At 39.8% G+C, this 20,576-nt stretch overlaps 2 protein-coding genes across 7 annotated transcripts in view; one reads left to right on the plus strand and one right to left on the minus strand.

The window, feature by feature from the left end:
* Positions 1–5,061: 5,061 nt before the first annotated feature.
* On the minus strand, positions 5,062–19,963 carry LOC136444390 (pleckstrin homology domain-containing family J member 1-like). 4 transcript variants are annotated; one of them, XM_066441923.1, is made up of 7 exons: positions 19,818–19,963; positions 13,199–13,311; positions 12,959–13,038; positions 11,396–11,474; positions 10,433–10,523; positions 5,365–5,509; positions 5,062–5,331 (listed from the first exon to the last, which is right to left on the minus strand). In XM_066441923.1, exons 1-6 carry the CDS (start codon positions 19,946–19,948, stop codon positions 5,404–5,406), a joined length of 600 nt encoding a protein of 199 aa, XP_066298020.1. In that variant the 5' UTR covers positions 19,949–19,963; the 3' UTR covers positions 5,062–5,331; positions 5,365–5,403. The 4 variants fall into 4 exon arrangements, with proteins under 4 accessions (XP_066298020.1, XP_066298019.1, XP_066298021.1 ...); XM_066441922.1 differs by having other exon boundaries at positions 5,062–5,509; XM_066441924.1 differs by lacking the exon at positions 19,818–19,963 and adding an exon at positions 19,131–19,384 and having other exon boundaries at positions 5,062–5,509.
* The window catches only part of LOC136444389 (YTH domain-containing protein 1-like), a 46,592-nt gene continuing 45,822 nt past the window's right edge, over positions 19,807–20,576 (plus strand). For all 3 annotated transcript variants that reach the window (XM_066441919.1, XM_066441920.1, XM_066441921.1), the window contains exon 1: positions 19,807–19,914. In XM_066441919.1, the coding sequence (XP_066298016.1) occupies positions 19,893–19,914 (22 nt within the window). In that variant the 5' untranslated portion in view covers positions 19,807–19,892. The remainder of the gene's footprint in view (positions 19,915–20,576) is intronic.

Genomic DNA, 20,576 nt, shown 5'->3' on the forward strand with positions numbered 1-20,576 from the left:
GGAGTTTGACATCCTCCCGCGGCAAAACACTCGTTCCCAGGACAGTTTGAGTTTCCCAGCATGCGTTGCGCACACAAACTGCGGTCTCTTTCCCAGGACACATCCTTGTACACCCTGTTCACTCTAACCATCCTTGTACACCTTGTTACCTTCGCCAAGAAGGTTATGCAGAGGGTAGCGTTTGTATGTATTTTTGTATGTCTGGATGTAAAAGACCAGCATAACTCGAGAACGCCTGGATGGATTGTCTTGGTATTTGGTATGTTGGTAGGTCTTGGTGAGACCTGAAAATGATTAGATGTTGGGCCCCCTAGCAGCTTGTTGCGGTACTGCAGCAGTACTTTGTTTTGATATCTTATGTTCTGGACATGCTATGGTACTGATTTTTGAGTGGTAGATAGCTCTTTGGACAGAGAGTACAAATGTAAGTGATATCCATTTGGGCCCCCTGGTGGCTTTTTCTGAAACTGCAGGAGCAGGTTTTGCCTCAGAATAACTCAAGAAGGGCTTGATGGATGGTCATGCTTTTTGGTGGATAGCTTGGTGGATAGCTTGAGTGATGATTTACATGATTAGAAACTTATTATGCAAATCAGTATCCAATTTGCATAATTAATGAGGAAAGTTTATTCATCAGCCAAAGTCCATGATAGGACTCTCAAACATGTGACATATGCAACTTGAGGAAGAGAGAAATATTGATAGATATCACCTTTGCAAATGACAATCTCATTTGCATAATTAATGAGAAAATACTATAACTCAAGATGGGCTTGATGGATGGTCATAATTTTTGGTATGCATATAGCTTACATGATGCTTCGTATGATTAGACGGCAATTATGCAAATCAGATTCTAATTTGCATAATTAATGAAGAAATTTTACAAACTCGCTGTAATCTATGATATGACTATTGAAATATGTGACATTTGTAACAGAGAAAGAGAGGAATGTTGATAGATAGAAAATATGCAGATGAAGACCTAATTTGCATAATTAATGAGACACAACTATTATACAATACTGGTAAATGACAGCAATTTCATACTTGTGGCATTTGGAAGTTATGTGAATGTCAACGTTGAATCAAATTATGCTAATAAAGACCTCATTTGCATAATTGATGATAAGTGTAAGCATTACCTTCTTTGCTAAGCTCATACTTTGATTTATGATTGATGAGAACCACTCCTAATACGTCACTCATAAAGGTTAAAATCAAGGTATGAGGTCGTGGAACTCTAGTTCACTCTAACCATAATTCACCAAACTAGACTGGACTTCTAATAATTCATCACCGCTGAAATCAAATATCATGAATTCTATCTTAGCTACTACTATATTCTCCGATAAAAGGAACAGTGACCAAAGCACATGATAATATATAGCATACCAAATCGTCTTTTCAAGGAAGCAGCCCCAGGGAGTAATCACTTCATCACTTCATCCCTATGTAAGTTGTTCATTTCTTCGCTAGCGACCGGACCCCTCCCCACAGTGTATGGCAATCATTCTTAACCTTTAGTCGTGTTCGGATACAGATATTCGTATTTATATACACGTCAGATACAAGCACAGATACAAATACAGAAATTCAATTGAGTATGATGACCGTGTCAGTCCCTACACACTTCGCGTGGATTTGTTTAAGGTGGATGACAGGTTGTGAATCTGAGACCCACACACTTTGGGCATCTGTCTTCTCCAGCGGCACCGATTCAAGGGAGACGTGATGGTTCTGGTTGGGATGCCGGATGACTTGGTTACGCTCGAGGTCCGCCTTGATAACGCCAGGCCACCTGGCGCTGTTCTTGTCCACCAGTTGAAGACAGCTGCCATCGGAGACTTACCTGTCCCTGTATTTGAGGGGGGAAATACATGTACGTGTAAAGTGCCTTTCCCGAGGGCACAACGTCGGGGTGAAGTCCGGACATGTCTCTGAACACACCTGGGATCGAACCGGAGTCCCATTGTTCGTAAATAGCCTGTCACGATATGAAATCATTTTCAGGCAGAAGCAAAAGCTTTGGCGTATGGAATATTCATGGGTTAGGCTAAAACTTGAGGATACAGATGTTCTGTCTCATGTTTCTGACTTTTTCTCGTTTCTGGAAATTCTGGAAGATGAAATTTCAAAGTATAGCTTTATCAAATTTGTCTTACTTGGCGGCGATTTTAATGCCCGTCTTCGAAATTCACCCGATAGCACAGGTGATTCCCATACAGACTGTGATCCCGAAGCTCCCCATACTTTACAGACAGACAACACATGGATAAGGTTCCTCCCAACAAATTTGGGAGACTTATCACAGACCTGTGCATCCAGGCAAATCTTAGAATATTAAATGGCAGAGTCGTTGGTGATCTACAGGGAAAATTTACCTGTCATCGGCCAAATGGCAGCAGCACCGCTGACTACATGATTTGTAGCCAGTCTTTTCTTCAACAAATTAAATCGTATCATTTAACAGCATTCTCTGACCATTGTATGGTATATTCTTTTATTCACTCAAAACTGCCAGAACACCATTCTCAAGAAAAACAGAAAATCTCAAACACCAAGCCTTGCCTAAACAGTTTCTTTGGAACGAAAAATCTTATCAGACATTCCTTCATTCTCTCAGTCAGCCCAAGTTTGCCAATAGATTTTCCCTTTAAAATGCTCTACCAGCATAACCTAAAATCAGATTGAAAACTGTGTTTCTGAATTTAGCTCATCAATCCGTAGAGAGGTAACGAGTCAAAATCGATGAAAAGAACTAGGAAACGCCCACAGGAAAGACCCATCATGAAGTGGTTTGATAAAACTTGTATGGCAATGAAACGTGAAACAGAAAATTTAGCTTATCTACTTCATAAAAATCCATCAAATTCAGAAGTAAGAGTTTCTTCAGACTGAAAAAAGAATAAAGAAAACTGTTAAAAAGAACAGAATAATGAATCAACTCTCCACTCTCAGGGATACGAATCCAAGTGCCTTTAGGGATTTGATAAAAAAATTAAAACAAAAAAGAGAAGCCAAAAGAAAACAACCAAATCTCAGGTGAAGATTGGTTAATAAAAACACTTTGCTAAAGTTGACAAATTATCAGACGCGATCAATGACCCCGAAAATAATCCTTCAACTACAGGGAATACTCAAAATCACTTCCCACTACCTCTAGCACAGACAGAGAACTTTATTTTAGACTCCATAATTACAGCAGACGGACTAGACAGAGCTATTACCAACCTAAAAAATAACAAGTCAAGCAGCAGTGACCTAATCAGAAATGAGATGTTAAAATGCGGAAAATCAATTTTTCAAAAACCCTTGCTTCATCTTGTTAACCTATGTTTACAAAATGGATACTTTCCCGAAGACTGGTCGAATTAGCCATATTGTCCCGATACACAAATCGGGCGATACTTTGATTCCAGACAATTATAGGGGTATTTCTATTATTAGTTGCCAAGAAAAATTACGCTAGTCAGCAAATATCTAAGTTAGAAATTCACGTCTGTACGCATGCTTTGTAGATTTTAGTAACTTAAAGGCTTTTGATTCTGTTTGGCCAGAAGGTCTTTTATACAAATTGAATCAACTTGGGATAGGAGGCAAATTTCTCCTCACCATAAAAGATAATGTATTCCAAAACTTCAAATTGTATCAAAACAAACGGTGGTCTAACCGATACATTTATAACTAACTGTGGGGTTCGACAAGGCTGCAACCTTAGTCCAACATTGTTCAACTTATTCATCAGTGACATAGCTTTAGAATTTGATCATTCTTCTTGTAATTCTCCCATGCTACACAGTATGAAAGTTCCTTGTTTATCATATGCTGACGATGTAGTGATATTCTCAGAGTCACAACATGGATTACAATCTTCCCTGCCTAGATAAGAAGAATATTGCTTGTAGGTTGGAGGTTGAAAGTCCTTAGAAAGACAAAAACTATTGTTTTACAAAGGGAGGTCGTTTACGGAAAGACTGTTATTTCTTGTTTAATAATGTAATAGAGATAGTATCGTCATATTGTTATCTACTAGGCATCGTTGTACACTCAGCCGGCACATTCAAAGCTAACCACAAATACCCGTACAGCAAGGGGCTGAAAGCTTTGTTTGGAGTTAGACAATCCATTGACAAAGCTGATGCCTCGTTGTCTGATAAAAACAAGCTCTAGATCTTCGACTCCTGTGTCAAACCCATCTTGCTTTATAGTTCAGAAATTCGTGGGTCATTCAAAACTTCAAAATCTTGTCCAATCGAATCCATGACATCTAAAATTTTGCAAACAATCCATAATGTCCACAAAGCAGCTTGTAATCTTGCTGCACGGGCAGATTTAGGGAGATACCCCTTACACTCGGAGGTCTCCCTAAACACCATCAAATATTTCATCAGAATCCACCTAAATGTGCCGACTGAGAGTCTCCAGGCAGACGCACTCTTATGTCAATTATAATTAGATAGATCAGGTAGTAAATGTTGGGCATCTGGTGTGCGAAAAGCTTTAGAGGAATGCGGTTATGCTTTTGTTTGACAGTCTGCCCATTCAATTGCCTCAAAAATGCTTCCAATCATTTCCTCTATTCAACAACGTTTAAAGGACATTTAGTTCCAGACATTCCTACGCAAAATTCATAATGACAACAAATTTCAAAGTAATCACGCAAAGAACAAACTGCGCTCATATAGATTAATATATTTCAATACACTTATAATGAAGAAAAATACCTCAAAATCCCAAACGAACGACAGAGAACCACCATCACCAAACTACGAATCAGCTGTCATAAACTACGTATCGAATCAGGAAGGCACAACCGCACACCTCTGGAGCAAAGAATTTGTCAATTTTGTTAAATAAGGTAGAAGATGAAGTCCACTTTATTGTAGATTGTAATTTATATAGCAACAATAGAAATGTTTTGTTTGATTATATTATGGGAACGTTTGCACACTTTCAATTTATGTCTAATATTGAGAAATTCATTCACTGATGAGCACATAACTAGAAATTATAGTAGAACTAGCTAGTTAATAAAAACCAGAGCTTGACAACAGGAAATATCTTATATCTTTTTTTTATCAGAAAAAGGGATGTTACATACTCAAGATAGAAGTTGATAGCATCCGAATTACTTTCTTTAATATCATCAGGGATAAATAACCACCACCCAATTACTCATCATAAGGCACACAGATTGTAAGCTAGGGCAGCTTGAATCACTATCAGTATTTTTGTATCACTCCGCCACACATGGTGGAGTAAACAGTGTCTTATATTGGTGTCATTCCTGCTCGATATGATGGGTATAACTTTAGGTTGTAATAAAAACTTCTCCCGCCAGTTGGAAATGGTCTTTGCAACCAATAGATCTGCTTGTAGATTAGGGTATACCGGTAACACTTATTGTTCAGCTGCTGGAATGTGGCGCAGCTGGAGTCCTGGCTGTCCTGTCTGTCTTGACAACTTGCCCTGGAGCAGCAATATGTTGGATCTCATGTTCTCATAGCTGCAACAGAGGAGTCAAGTTGTCAGTCTGTAGCACTGGCTTTAAGCTGCTACCATCACATGGCAAAATCTACATTGTCCTACTCTATCTTATTTTTAGCAAATAAAGAGAAGGGCTAAACTATCCGCGGGGGAGAAAACTAGCAGAGGTGAGTAATCACCAGACAGTGTATTGTCTCCCCCTCCATTTGTAAATTACAGGAGCAAAGAAATGAGGGTTATCTGAAAAGCAGATCCGTAGATCTGAGATGTGCTCTGGTCAAATAGATAAATTGAAATTGAATCTAACTCAGCCTCAATCTGACTGTGGACCCGACTGGCAATGTGGAGCTACATGTTTGTCCATTATCGGGGTGAATGGTATGAAGTTAGATGTACCAAGTTAGAACTTACTACAACAGGGGTCAGTTGGGCGTCGGAAATACGAAAATGACGTACTAGGTGCATATGACGTGGCTCTTGTGTGACTAGCTAACCCCATACAGAGGCCGGGTGTACGATGTACGAAGTTGGGAGTGATGTAGGTCCTATGTGACGTAGCAAGCTAACTTCGTACAGGGGGCAGGGTGGGTGTACAATGTACGAAGTTAGGAGTGACTTCTTATATAAAAGTAATGTACGGCTGATGTAGCAAGCTAACTTCGTCCAGAGAATGGGAGAGGGTGTACGATGTTCGAAGTTAGGAGTGACTTTCATATAAAAGCGATAATTTAAAAAGTAATGGACGGTTGACATAGCAAGCTAACTTCGTACAGGGGGCGGGGGAGGGTATACATTACTATATTGACGAAGGTAGCTATAGAACACAAGCGTATAAAGGGAGCAATGGTGCTAAAAGCTCTAATAAAAAAAAGTGAAAACTCATTTTTCATTAAAGTGATTAATTTTCTCCGCCATCAATCAAAATCATAAACAAGATATAAATGACTACTCTACATAAAAATATAGTTCAATGTGAACAAACGTGCGCAACGTGAACAAAATTCTATAAAATCCTGTGGCCGGTTGTTCTTTTTCATGAACAACTACCATGTACTAGTACCTTTATCTGTAGGTCGACTTGCTATTTCAGTTTATTGGATGGGGTTTACACCCGTTTTACAGCCCGCTATCCATCCTGGCGCCATCCTGTAACCACACTAACTGGCCTCAATGTGCTCCAGGACCACTTCCTGCCTAGCTGACACCTGATCCTATGGGAACAGATACCGCCTCCACAGGTACAGACCGCACAGCCCCCAGGAAAGGGAAGTAAACTAAATGTACATACTATTTAACCCATAGATGGGGCCCTTGCAGGTACTGCCGCTCCGGGCCAGGGCGGTCCTGGGGGTGGTGACAGTTAAGGGGTCACCCCACTTTCCCCACAATCACAAAACTCCCTGAATGTGGCCCTGCCACCGGTTGCAGTTTAACGTCATGCCCAGGATTGATTGCAAATTAAAGATTATTGCAGCTATACTAATAGTCTACTATCCTTCCCACATAGCACAATGCCCCACAATGGTTTCTTTTAGCATAGAAAAAATTTTAAAACAAGATCTCCAAGACTGCAGTCATCTAGCCTCCTGTGCAGGCTTCCTATAACGGCGGCATATATATTGGGAGGGGGGGGAGTTGTGTAGCCGAGGGAGTTGTGTAGCCGAGGGGCGCGCCGTTATAACGGCGCGCCCCTCGGCTACACAACTCCCTCGGCTACACAACTCCCCCCTCCCAATATATATGCCGCCGTTATAGGAAGCCTGCACAGGAGGCTAGCAGTCATCGGCGGAACTGGAAAAAGAAGTGGAGAACAAAGAGTCGTCACAATGTCTCTAATTGGAAGGTTGAATGGAGACTCCTGATTGTAGTCCGGTCAGCAGTTCTCCTTCTCGTTTCTTGATTGGGTGGTCTAGTGCTAGTCTCTTGGAACGTTAGAAGCATCTTATTGCTAGTCTTCAAGGATGAAGTAGAGCTAAGGCAAGCCTACTTCGGAATCCTCAAAAATGATTTTCTAGAACTAGGAGACTTAAAAGAAACAGCAGCCATAGTGGTGTTACTGACCGGATCTAGAAATGTTTTCACCTGATGAACGTATCCAGACAACTGATCTTAATTCAAAGAGTATAACGTTAACCATCGGTTCTAAAGTCCCTTCCTTCAAACAGGCAAGTAAGTTCGATTCATTCGAATTGAACTAAGGAAGACTGGGCTGTACCTAGGGAAGACTGGGCCGTACCGAAAACAAATGTCAAAGGTTATCGCAGCATGATGGTAAATTTCTGTGGAGGAAAAGATTAAATCAATCTGTGAAACAAGATCGCTTCTGTTTAGTTTGGATTTACAGACAAATGGTCCCTTTTCATACCCATCAATCGTTGTACGAAAAGAGTAGATTCTGAAATACAACGAAAGTCCTTACATCAGACAACTTCTGTTACCTATCCGGCCTCCCTGTATAAAGTTCGCTTTAGATATATAGTAGTAGGTCAGAAGGGCATATGGCGGAATCTGTCACCAATAACTTTGTAAAAGCAACACTGACCCAGCCCCACCCCCCATAAAAAGTTAAGCTATTACTTACTTACCGGTATGCTTCGGTCACATTTCCAATCCGGGGCCCAGCCGGGCAGTCTTTGGGAACGAAAAGTATGATATAAAAGACAACAAAAACACAAAACGTACCCAAAATTATATAAGAGCATAGCTTGTGCAAATTTATTGACACACACTTTGATTTTTTGTTTCCGCAAACAGCCCTGCCGGGCCCCCGTTAGGAAATGTGACCCTAGCATTAGCTTGGGGCTTAAGTCATATTGAAATTACGTCACCCCTAACTTTGCACATCATACTATCTACACTCACCCGGTCGCCGATGTGAAGTTATCTTATTGCGTTCATCACTTGAGGCTAATGTCATGTTGGAGTCACGTCACTCCTTACTTCGTACATCGTACTTTGTACACTGCCCCTCCCACTAATTTAGCTTATTAACTTACTTCACCTGAGACAGCCGACTGGCCTCTAAGTTTGTCAGAAGTGGCTTACGTCACTCGGATGCCGTTGGTAACTTTCGATAATATACAAAGATATCAAACGTCACGTGTGTCGTAACCTTATTTTAACTTCATACCATTCACCCTATTACTGGACATAACTGGCGATGTGCAATGACATCCAGAGATAAAAATTTCAAAATTATATATTTCATAAGTACATATATGTGTGTAATGCTGCTATGTGCTATGAGATGTTGAATGGAAAGGCCTGGAAGTGTCAGGAGCCTTGGGAAGATTGGGAAGGTTATGCCAAGACAAGCGGAGTAAAGAATAAAGACTGTATGAAGATCTGGTGTGATGTTGATTCATAAGGACCTTTTATTGAATACCACTGACAACTTCTACTCACCTTTCAGACCTTAACCCTAAACTGTAGAAGTCTTATTTTCCCCCGTTTTGGCCATGTTGATTCAATTATATGGATGACATCCTCTGGAAACCTTGAAACTGATGCGAGCGAACAAATAAAAAAAAAAAAATTTGACAAAAAAAAATTGCGTTTATTATGAAATTTATGAGGTCAGGAAGGATGAACAAAACTAAACACACAGAGTGTGGCATACTGAATAATAGATTCTTCATTTTTGTTTTTTAAATTTCACTTCCCATACCATAGGTATGAGTAGAGTGGAATATATTGTTTTCTCTCAGGTTTCTTCTCCTCCTCCTGTCATTTAAGTTAAATTGATTCAACTCTGTCATTTTAGGGCTAAATGACCTGAAATTTGGCATGTTTTTTTTTCATTAAAAAAAAAAAAAAAATTTTTAAGGAGGTTTTCTGGGGCATTTTTAGGCAAAAATTATGTTTTTAGACCAAAAACAGGCTAAAAGTGCTATCCTCACTCCACGTTTGATATAAGGTTCGGCCCGTTTCATCTGCTGTTGGCCATCGAACACGTGTTCTATTCGGGTTACCTAAGGTCATGTTGCAGGATCACGCGTGTAAAACATCCATTATTGCATACTTATTAGGGAGGAGTGAAATATGCTGTATTTGCTTGGGAGCAAATGTCAGCCTTTCTAGTTCATATTTTCTTTTTTGAACTTTGGAATTGACTCTGGCATTCTATGACATTAGTATCCAAAATGCTTCTTGCAATTAACAGCATATATTTGCTAATTTCGCTTCTTAGTATGATTTACATTATGGTTGAAACCTGTTATTTTGGAAACGGACGAAAATTGATGCGCACGAGGATGTCACCCATATAATTGAATCAACACAGCCTTAGAAGAGTTGAAGAGGCATGATATACCCAACCCTTATGTTCTCACAAGAAAAAAGTTAAAGCAGCCAACATATGTGATGTACATTTAGAATACAACTCAGTGTATTCCGTATTGCTCGAGGTACCAGCCCAACCGCAGGTCGTATGGCCCGATGAGAGGGCTGGGACCGAGGGTGTTGTGGAATATTATTTATTTGTACATATTGAATATCATCTGTATTTTATTTATATCATACCCACCCAAAAAAACACACATTTCAAAGCTTTGAAATGTGCCAGAAGTTGAGAGAGTTTTGTGTCCTTGAACAAAAAATTTGTAACAACGTTGATTCCAACCTCTGAATCCGGTATTTGAATTTTCGACAGCGGCACAACCGGCGCTCTGAAAATGCATTCTAAATATTCTATGGAAGCCTGTGTGATAAAAGTAGAACCCTGTGTGGTAAACCAAAGTTAGTGGCCCGGTCAAACGTTTTTACCGCCCAGGTATGACATAAACTGCCATACCAGCCTGAGATCCAGCCTGGTTACATGTTGTAAGATTATTACCCTGCATCATTTGGAGCTGATGAAGGCTGGATCTCAGGCAAATGGTGTATACGTATACACAAACAGGTAGGCTGTCCAAGAGGTAATTCCATCTAAGAACTGATGTACCTGGCATTTCTTAATGCAGTCAACCAGTCAGTGCATTCATCAAACGATCTGCAGGCAAAATAATACTTGCATTCTGGGTCGTCCTGGAGAGCTAAGTAGAATAAAAACAAACTTTAAGTTATTTCAGTGCTTAGGTTCAGCTTAGGCCAGCAAGTACAGTTATGAATGACAGCACGCGCATTGATTTTCGCGTGATTTTGAAATAAAAAACAAGACTTTGTTACCCCTTGGCAATGGTCACTATGCCAAAAACAGGGCAATATGTTTCAAACGTCTGTCAGTTCCATTGGAAAAATGTTCTAGATGCTATAAAAGGCACATGTAGGAATGATGATTTCGAAGTGAGCAGAGCCAGCATTATTTAGTCACAGTCAGTCTGCCGCATGACTCAGGAGACTCCCGTGCCCAATGTACGGGAAACCTTGTCTCTGCATTCTTGATGTGCTATACAAACCGGAATCTAAACTTATAATGATTCTAAACTTATGATGCTTCTAATGTTGACATCAGTGTTAGTTACTTTTTTATTGAATACAGGGATAAAAGACTTGTTGGTTGTAATACATGTACCATGTTTTATCGCTTCAGTCAATTATTCTTACATGCTTTATGGTATTCAAGTTTGAAAATGTAGATATCTTCGCCCACGTGCACTAAATTTTGAGTCTGCAGAGGATGTCATCCATAAGATTTACTTGCTGTGGCCTTAGTAATTCAAGTGCTTCTTTGCATTTCAAATTCTCATTACCTGTTTACATATATTATTTTATTATTTTCAGATCATCTTTTTTGCCAGGAAAAAAATATCAGGACTTGAATTCAAACCACATCCAGTAAAAACATGGCAGATTTACATTGTAGGGCCAGAGTCTGATCCTGTGATTCAGAAGCAGAACACTGAGTCTTTTGCCTATTACTGCTTTCTAAACTTCAAAAAGCATGGGTATATGTTTACTGCCTTACCTATAGAAAAAACATTGGCCTTGTCAGCTTTTGGTTCTGGTTGAAGTTTACATCTCTCCAGCAACACAGCTCCTACAGGCTGAAGGTCACATATAACAAACAGCAACACAACATAATATCAAAAATAGAGATAGTTACAATCAAATACATCTTCACACTTTTAAGCATCTATAATATAAAGCACTGCAACTGAAAAAGTGCCCCTAAATGTTGATATCAACTTGAAGTAGTCCAAATTTTCAAAGCACTATTGCTAGAAAAGTAACCTACTATAAAAAAATTTAAGATAGCGTTTCTTGGTATGTGCAAACCAACTGGTAGAGTGAAACATAATACTAGTAATCCTACCAGCTGATCATAATCCTACCAGCTGATTATTATATTTCACTCTACCATACCATTGGTATTGGAATGAAATATATTGTTATATTTCACCCATACCACAGGTATGGAGGAAGTATATTGTTTTTGGTTGCGTTTCTTCTTCATCTCCTGTCAAATTTTTCAAAGGGATTCATCTTGGTCGTTCCTGGGCCAAAGGACCTCAAATTTCGCACAAAGCTACATTGTAGAGTGTGCTAATAGCCCCGGAGCTTTTCATTTTTTGATATAGGCCTTTGAAATGATCTTATTGAGTTTTTTGGCCATTTCTAGATCAAAAATGTTTTTTTAGGCATGTATATTTAGGCCTCCTGTGCCCTGGCATTACAACCAAATGACCTGAAGGTTTGCATAGGACATACAGTCAAACCTGCCCAAGGCGACCACCCAGGGGACTGAGGAAAAGCGGTCACGTTAGACAGGTGGTTGCCTTGAAGAGGATCGACTCACAACATGTTTCCAGTTCAAGGTGTTAAAAAAAATACAGTACATAGATGGATCGGAAATGATGTGATTTTAGACATCATAACCTCCACCAGGTTCAATTCTCATTGAGAAAGATCCTACAAAAATTATATTTTCCGTTATCGTTGTAATGTTTGTGTACCAAGAAATAGAAGATGTAGGTTTGATAGCAATGCCTTCAACATCAGACTGAGGAAGCCATGTGTATCAAATGAATGTCCTCACATGTCTCTAGAACGCTTTTATTCTTTACCATATGATGATATACATGTGACAAAACACCCCATGTGTCAGCGTCAATTATTGTTGTCCTTTCTACATGATATATAATGTCATCAATGCTGACCCAGGTGTCAGGACATTTGCACGTTTGCTTAATGTATTGCACTCACCTTTATTTACAAATAGATGAATGAAAATAACTAAAACAAAGCATTTCCAAACTTAAGGTTATAATGCACAAAAAGATTATCCCATTCTAAACAAACCTTTATTTACGTAAGTCTGAGTACAGTCCGTCATGCTTGATACCATGCATCTGCTTGGATCTAAAGAATGTTTCATTGGTCCAGGAATTCATTAGTTGGTGAGATGTGACAAATTTCTATGTGCCCTGGTATTGCAACCCAATTAGGTATAGGGATGCCTGTGACATATGCCAACAGGAATTTCTTTATCAGTGACAAAAACCCTGTAACAATCTACCCAATGTCTTACCTCCAGAATCTGGCCTTGTTCATTTGTCTTGAACAAGAAGAGGAAGTTGGCCTTGAGTCTGATGAGTCTGTCTTTGTATCCTGGTCAGAAAAAGACCAAATACATCAATTGAATTGAAATGTAAATAATAACATGGTGTCACTCTTGAGTATCATCATATTTATACTGTCATCATGCTACGTCATGTCTGCTACTTCTAGTTAAAGCTTAAATATGATTGGAAAGATGGTTCAAATTTACCTTCCACAAGTCTTCCCTTGGTGCCTGACATCCGGTGCAGAATCTTGCCTTCCCTGTCTGGTGACTGCAGGGCCAGACTGAGGAGCTCTTTTTCACTATACCGCATGGTGGCCCTTCAACAAAAGAACACCATCAATATAATAATTTAACATTACAGTTCTATTATGCAACTAACTGTATTCAAGAAAAGGCACTCTTACCTCAAAAAAGGCAATCTTATATATGAATTACTTAAAAAAGCATCTGATATCTAATGCCTAAAGACTTACTGTAAATGCATTTAAGTTTGCATGGTTTTTATTTCTGGAGTGTTTGCGGTGGTTTTAAGTTTGCGGCAGCGCTATATATAGTCATATACTGCAGCAGTATTGGACAAAAATGTTCACTGTGGTTTTAAGTTCGCGGTGAAACGGTCACCGTGAAAACCGCGAGCATAAAACCACCGCAAACATTTCTGCATTTACTGTAGAACATTCCTTGAGGCTCCTCTCACCAAATTAAAAAAATTATGTTGCAGGTGTGAAAGTTCATTTTCCTCAATTACTAAGTATGGATCTTGCATCATTTTCTACTAAGGAATTAGCATTGCCCCAATATTTATGTAAAGGTAAAGCGGTTGGACCTAAGGCTAAAGACGAAGCATAACGCTTTTTCGTTAGCTAGTAAATGAGGTCATTGTTTGCATGATTGATATCTGTCAGTGTTTTGCTTATCCAAAATTTCATACATGTCATTAGTATAAAATCCATATCACCTAACACACTGGAATGATAAAATTGCATAATTGATTAGTACGCAGACTGAGTTCAATTTGCACAAATTGCATCTGATTAGTAGTACATGTATTTCTACTTTAAGTTAAAGGGATACACAAGACCACAGGAGAGTGTTATTTTCTAACAGAGCACATCTTTATGAATACAAAATAAAAAAATTAGTAAAAATTATTCACAGATAAACAAATAAATGAACCATCTTATATATAATCCACTGGACTTAAGTGGGTGCCCCTTCATCTTCATCCATGGGGTGTGATGCATGATGGGAATCATCCCTTTACTTTTGGTTCCTATGGGATAATTACTGAAGTTCAAGATCAAGTTTTGGGTCAATGCAATAGAAGAATTAAGTTGCTAAGGGTGCAAATTGATGAACAACTATTCACACAAACGCTACAAACATTATTTTCAACATAGGACCTAAATTTCCTAAGAGCCGCCAATTTTTGTGTGGGGCTTTTTTTCAAGTCTTAATTATGGGTTTCAATGGGATGATTGACAAAAATCAAAGTCCATTTTTGACCCAAAGCAAGTGGAAAATATAGTTACTAAGGCTATAAGTTGACAAACAAGTATCCAGTAGAAAATTGCAAACTTTAAGGCAATCTTTAAGCTCAATTCAAGGTTTCTTAAAAGCAGCCAAGTTGAAGCTTGTCCAATGGTTGTTTGCGATATAATAAAAATAGTCTTTATATTGTCATATTCTTGCGCAGATGGGCTAAATGCACGTCAGATGACCACACATGGTCTATAAGAAGCATACTGCAAAACATGAATTGATAAAATGCTACATTCTAACATTGAAAACTAAAAAACAGACAAACTGTGGACTATTGCTATTGTCGATCACCCAGTAGTTTCTTCTCTTCTTTTGAAACATTTTGAAACATGACTACATACTTTGTCCATTATATGTTTGTTCTTATATGACATCAGGTATATGAAAGTGTTCTGCTTTGACATTTTGTACATTTCTTGTCTAATTCTATTGTTTTAAACAGCGATTGGTGCTCAATGGTTCTTCATAATTATAAGAAACAAAAAAGATAGAGTAAAAAGTGGGTTTCATTTTCAACATATAAATGGTCACAGAATTCGCATGTTCTATTATTCAGAGGGGTATGGTTATGCCTTCCAGATTCTATGTGTAGGGAGTGGTCACTGATGCGAAGTTTACACATTGCTCTGCGATGTTCGAAGTTTGCAATGTTTAAAATATGTATGTTTCTTTTTCAAAAATCTCTTTGAATGTTTTGTAAGTCCTTGATTTGTTGCCTTGATTTTCTCTTCATCCTTTTACATGTAATTCTGAGTTGAATTATTGGATGTAAATATCCTTCAATCTTTGTTTTAGTTCATTTAAATGAGAAGGTGTGTTTGAGTGACCGCTTATGTACAGGTGGCAAAACTGGACTCCTCTAACATTTTTCTTACACTACATGTAGATAACCAGCAGGGTGTTTTTCAGCGATCTAGTTCTTGTTGTACCGTGTAGGCTTTGTATTGAAGACTACCTGTATGTACTTCGTTAACTAATCTAAGGCCACAGCAAGTAAATTTCATGGATGACATCAGCGTGCGCATTGATTTTTGCCTATATAGTATATGTAGATTTTGAAATAAAAAACAAGAACTTTTTTTATTCTTTGGCAATGGTCAATATACCGAAAATGGGGCAATATGTTTCATTGCAAAACGTTCTAGATGCCGTCAAAAAGGCATTTGCACATGAATGGTGAAAAATTGGTACGAAAGTGTTGCACAATTATTGTGTATGCGAGCTGTAATAAGATTGCTCCTCGTCACAACTTACAAGAGGACACAGTGCAGCCCTCATACCAAACTTGTAATTGGAATTATTCTGTAATGCCATTGTTATTAACAACGTGTAATTCGATGTGTTTTTCTTCAATGAAGTGAAGTATCAACAAATCCGATAACCGGGTCAGATGAAGTAATCACACGGTTTGAGTAGACCATTGTCTAGCTGTCTGTCTGTTGAAGACAGAATAAAAAGACGGGGGTTTTCTGAGGCACGGAAATTCAGGCAGACAGTCAGGACAGCAATAGCGGAGAGAACTTCAGTTGAGACGGAAGTGAGCAAAACCAGGCATTATTTAGTCACAGTCAGTCTGCCTCATGACTCAGGAGACTCCAGTGCCCAGTGTACAGGAAACCTTTTCTCTGCGTTCTTGATGTGCTATACAAACCCAGATCTAAATTCATAATGATTTTAATGTTAACATCAGTGTTAGTTATTGTTTTATTGAATACAGGGATAAAAAACTTGTACGTTGTAATACCACGTTTTATCGCTTCAATTCTTCTTACAGGCTTTATGGTATTCAAGTTTGAAAATGTGGATATCTTGGTTTATTTTGCCCGCCTTGTTTTTTTTCGCCCGCGCACACTAAATTTGGACTCTGCAGAGGATGTCATCCATAAAATTTATTTGCTGTGGCCTAACATAGTAACTGTACATTCTGCTTTGAGCCTCTATTACTAGCAACGGAAAACGACCAAGTTCCGCTCTATATGCAAAGTTACTGGCATTCCTCCGAACTCCAAGGATGTATTTACAGAATTTTAAATGTACAGTTTCTATCGAAGATTTGTCATTCATATTACTACTAGTATTGCACCAGACTTCAGATACATACAATAATATCGGTACAATACATGTGTCAAACAGTTTACAATGTAGTGATACAGAAGATCTAGTCTCTCCAAGAGTACTTCTGATGTTATACATTGCTCTTAAGGCCCCCTTTTGTAGATTTTTCGTGCTAACATGTTACACCTGGCTGTAAATGATGGGAGTACATCGTAGGCTTCTTTCTTACTAAAAGAGCAGTTGTTCTAAGATTCTAGTTCCAACGGTGACAGAAATTAGCCTCCCTTCAAAATTTTGTTTGGACGCGCCCAGCTGAGTGCGTCTTTTCAAAAAAAGTGCGTCCTAAGACGCACTGAGGTATGCCTGGTGGGAAAATTGATGCTGTATAATGCAACTGCTGTCTAGTCCAGGTTCAAGGTCAAGTTGCCAATACAATTACGTCCTTGGATTCAGAAAAATGTCATCAGCCCAACCAGAACACTCTCCTCTGGTCCTGTGTATGGCTTTGAGCTACCTCCTATATACATGTATATACTACATGCCCAAATCCATAACATTTTTTCCTGACCCCAAAAATTAAGACCTATATATATTATGGCATGTTCTGACTAACGGTGACAACAGAAGACATTTATAAGAAAAAGGACATTCAACAGCAGTAACCAAGGAGAGCTCAAGACCTACCCACATATATGTACTCACAATGTCATCACAATCCATCCATGAGTTTCTTGAGTTACATGCTAGTCAAAGTAGGATGGAAACACAGATACACACATGTACACAGGCATACAGAAAACGAACCCTCCTTTACGAAAGTACATGTAACAATGGTTGAAAGATCCCAAACCTCTGTCAAATATTTTGTAAATCTTTGTTTCATTGTAATTATCACATAATGATGGCGGCCATAACTAGACATGCATCACATGCGCTCCGTCTATAGATGAGATTCTGACCTGTTACTTGTGCTGCAGAGTGATTCATACAAGTTATGGAAGTTCTCATACAAAGTAACATCCTAAAGTTATAAATATCTAAGACATCTGACTGAGTTGGGAAGACCAAAAAACGTGGAAGGGTGTGGAACGCCGGAGCCGCAGTCAGAGACAAAGCGATACAAGACCAGGTCCGGCAATAATATACCAAGCCATGGAACACGACGGCGAAGGACATGGAGTTTGAACAAATCACAGAGGATCACGCGGACTCTAACAAGACCACCGTAACTAATATGTAGCCTCAAATTCCGTACCTCGCCTGATCGTGTACCTATTTGGATAGATGCAAATGCTTGTAACGTTATCATGACTGTACAAAATTTTCACTTGTTGAATTTGAACGCACCGTTGATCCCCGGTTAGGGGTCATAGCGGGGAACCTATGCCCAATTTTTCAACATTACGATTACATTTTCCAAGTGGTGAGGACCGAAGTAGCATGGACGCAGTTTATCTGTCAATTTGGTAATTTTCCAGGGGGTGTGTTTATTCCGGGGGGTTGGAGGGGTTGGGGGGTGGGGGGGTTGGGATGTTTATTCGATTTTGAAGATTTGTCCAGGGGGTACCTTTATTCCGGGGGGGGGGGGGGATGTTTATTAATGCGAGATGAGAGCACAGATTAAACCCTGTCCTATCCACCATTCTGCACTGAACTGCTGTCTCTGAGTTGTGTTCTAAAGTTACTCGTTGAGAACCGATTTCCTGTGCCTACGGGCCATGTTTCGTGGTTTTTGCACGCTGAGAGAAACTGTTGGTGCCTAGAGAGAATTATGACATATATCCCTTTACGGTATCCATCAAAATGCATTCTGGGGATCCGGAGACTAAAGAGATTGCGCCTGCGCCCAGACCCCACGATGAGAGACCAAGTAAAAAACAGGGTATAAACCATTGAAAACCCTTTTTTGGTGGGATTTTTTGTGAAATCTGGGCAATATAGGACTGAATGTGGTGGGATAGACTCTGTATTTGCTGAATTAGTTGAAAGAAATGGTCTTTCTCTATCTTGTGGGTTCTGGCACCCCCCTGATATAGTGGGATGGTCTTCAACTGGGTGTCTGAAGCCTGTAGGACCTATCCAAGGGCTCTGATTAGGGGGGGTATGTCTGGAGAACAGCCGTATGGAATTTGTCAGGAATAAATCTGATGACAGTTGACATAACTGGTTTGTATTTGAAGGTAAGTTTTCGTAGTCTGTTGTTTTGATTCCTGAGATAATGACACCTTCTTTTTCTCCACTTCCCCATAGGGCTACATGCATTAATGGCATTTTTTGTAACACTTGTCTTTAGTCTCCCCTTCTGGGAAGTGTGAAAGAGATGAAATGGGTAGCCTCCGTTGCAGTCCTTTTCCCGCAGCGATTTTTTTCCAATTTTTTTTTTTGGGGGGGGAGGCGCCGCGTATCTGCTTGCGATCCCGTATCCGCCGTGCCCCTGTGTCCGCTATAGACCCTGTGGCAGCAGCTATGAAATGGGAGTCTTCTGATGTAGCATGAATCATTGAATGCATGATGGCAGGCAATTCGTATTAAATCCTACCTGAACGTTACTATTATTGCAAGCACAGCAACTTCCTGGTTCAGAGTGGAGTAGAGTTGAGTTTACGGTCAGGTTCAGATCAAATCTTCTTTCTATTCTAGCTTGCTCTTGCTTGTCTTACAATCACATGGAGGGAGTTTCAGCCTCCTTGATCACATCCACATTGAGTCCCTGTGATCATGGCCGGTGTCGCGCCAAATAAGTGTTGCCTGCCAAATAAGTGCCGCCACACTGCTTGGGGGTTCCCAGTGTCCCTGGGAATTTATAAGGGAAGAGAAGTGTGTCACACTTGGTCACACTTGTGAGGAGAGATGATTTTCAAGCATAACATTAGAGCATTAACGTTAACCCTAACCTAACCCCAACCTAACCCTAATCCTCCCCCAAATCTTGCCCTAAAGCCATGTCCTAACTCCACGCAGGCGCAATACCTCATCTTTGGAGGGGCACTTATTTGGCGTGACACAAAGAGACAGAGCCCTTCACAGTTCTCGCAAAATCACGCGAGAACAAACTCATTTCCGGTCACTTGTGACGCCGCCATTTTGATTTGCGTTGGAAACTCCCGGACTGATCTGAAGTCTCCTACTCTTACTGTACCCGTGTACCGGCTGGAGTCTCACCTACTGTACCCGTGTACCGGCAGGAGTCTCACCTACTGTACCCGTGTACCGGCTGGAGTCTCACCTGTGGCCTTTACAGTCTTGTGTGAAGATACAGAAGCTCGAAGAAGAAGGTTTTTCTGGTACCAGCAGGGCCGCTATGAACAACGAAGCCAGCAGAGGTGCGTTTTCTTTCGTTTTCTGTCCGATTGGCATAAATATTGATGACTCGAGCTCGAGCCTCCTTTTGCAAACAACAAATAAATAAAAATGTCTAGCTCTACGTCCACGAGGCGAGGAAAGCACATAATATTTTTCAAATCATTTCATGACCCATGAAATTGCTTTCTTGGACATTGTTGTAGATGTGCTCACTCATGATTGCTGAATGTGTCATCTGCATGTCCCGCTCTCTTGTTGTAGAATAAATTATGGATATATACCATATTCGACTTAGAATTTCAGTGGAGGAAGGCAGCGCCTGTTGTGGACTGGTCTATATCTCGCTTACGAATGGTATAACGGACGTTATGTCAAAACTTATGATACCAAAATCAGTGTTCGGAAATCATTTTTGGACACCTGACTGACGTATAACTGACAGGGCTCGAAATACTGGGTGTGCGTAGAGTGAGTGATCATGATGTGCACCTTTGTGCACCCTATTATTTGAAGCTGTGCACCTAATTTTTAACTGTGGGTGCACCAGTGTACCTGGATATTTTTGTAGGCTATAGGAGGGCCTGCATGCCCTTTGTTGTTTTTTATTTATTTAATCATCTCTAGGGTACTAGTAGTCCCTTGAATTGACTCAGCAACTGATTTCCAAGGGAGCTCTTGTAAG

The sequence above is a fragment of the Branchiostoma lanceolatum genome, chromosome 11, assembly GCF_035083965.1.
Source record: "Branchiostoma lanceolatum isolate klBraLanc5 chromosome 11, klBraLanc5.hap2, whole genome shotgun sequence".
NCBI classification, from domain to species: domain Eukaryota; kingdom Metazoa; phylum Chordata; class Leptocardii; order Amphioxiformes; family Branchiostomatidae; genus Branchiostoma; species Branchiostoma lanceolatum.

Excerpts from the sequence above, each read along its gene's own strand:
- LOC136444390 (XM_066441923.1), bottom strand. The coding sequence starts at position 19,948 with ATGCCAATCGGACAGAAAACGAAAGAAAACGCACCTCTGCTGGCTTCG. Across the intron at positions 13,312-19,817 it reads CAAGACTGTAAAGGCCACAG|GGCCACCATGCGGTATAGTG; the intron begins GTGAGACTCCAG and ends CTTTTGTTGAAG. Across the intron at positions 11,475-12,958 it reads AACAAGGCCAGATTCTGGAG|CCTGTAGGAGCTGTGTTGCT; the intron begins GTAAGACATTGG and ends TGTGACCTTCAG.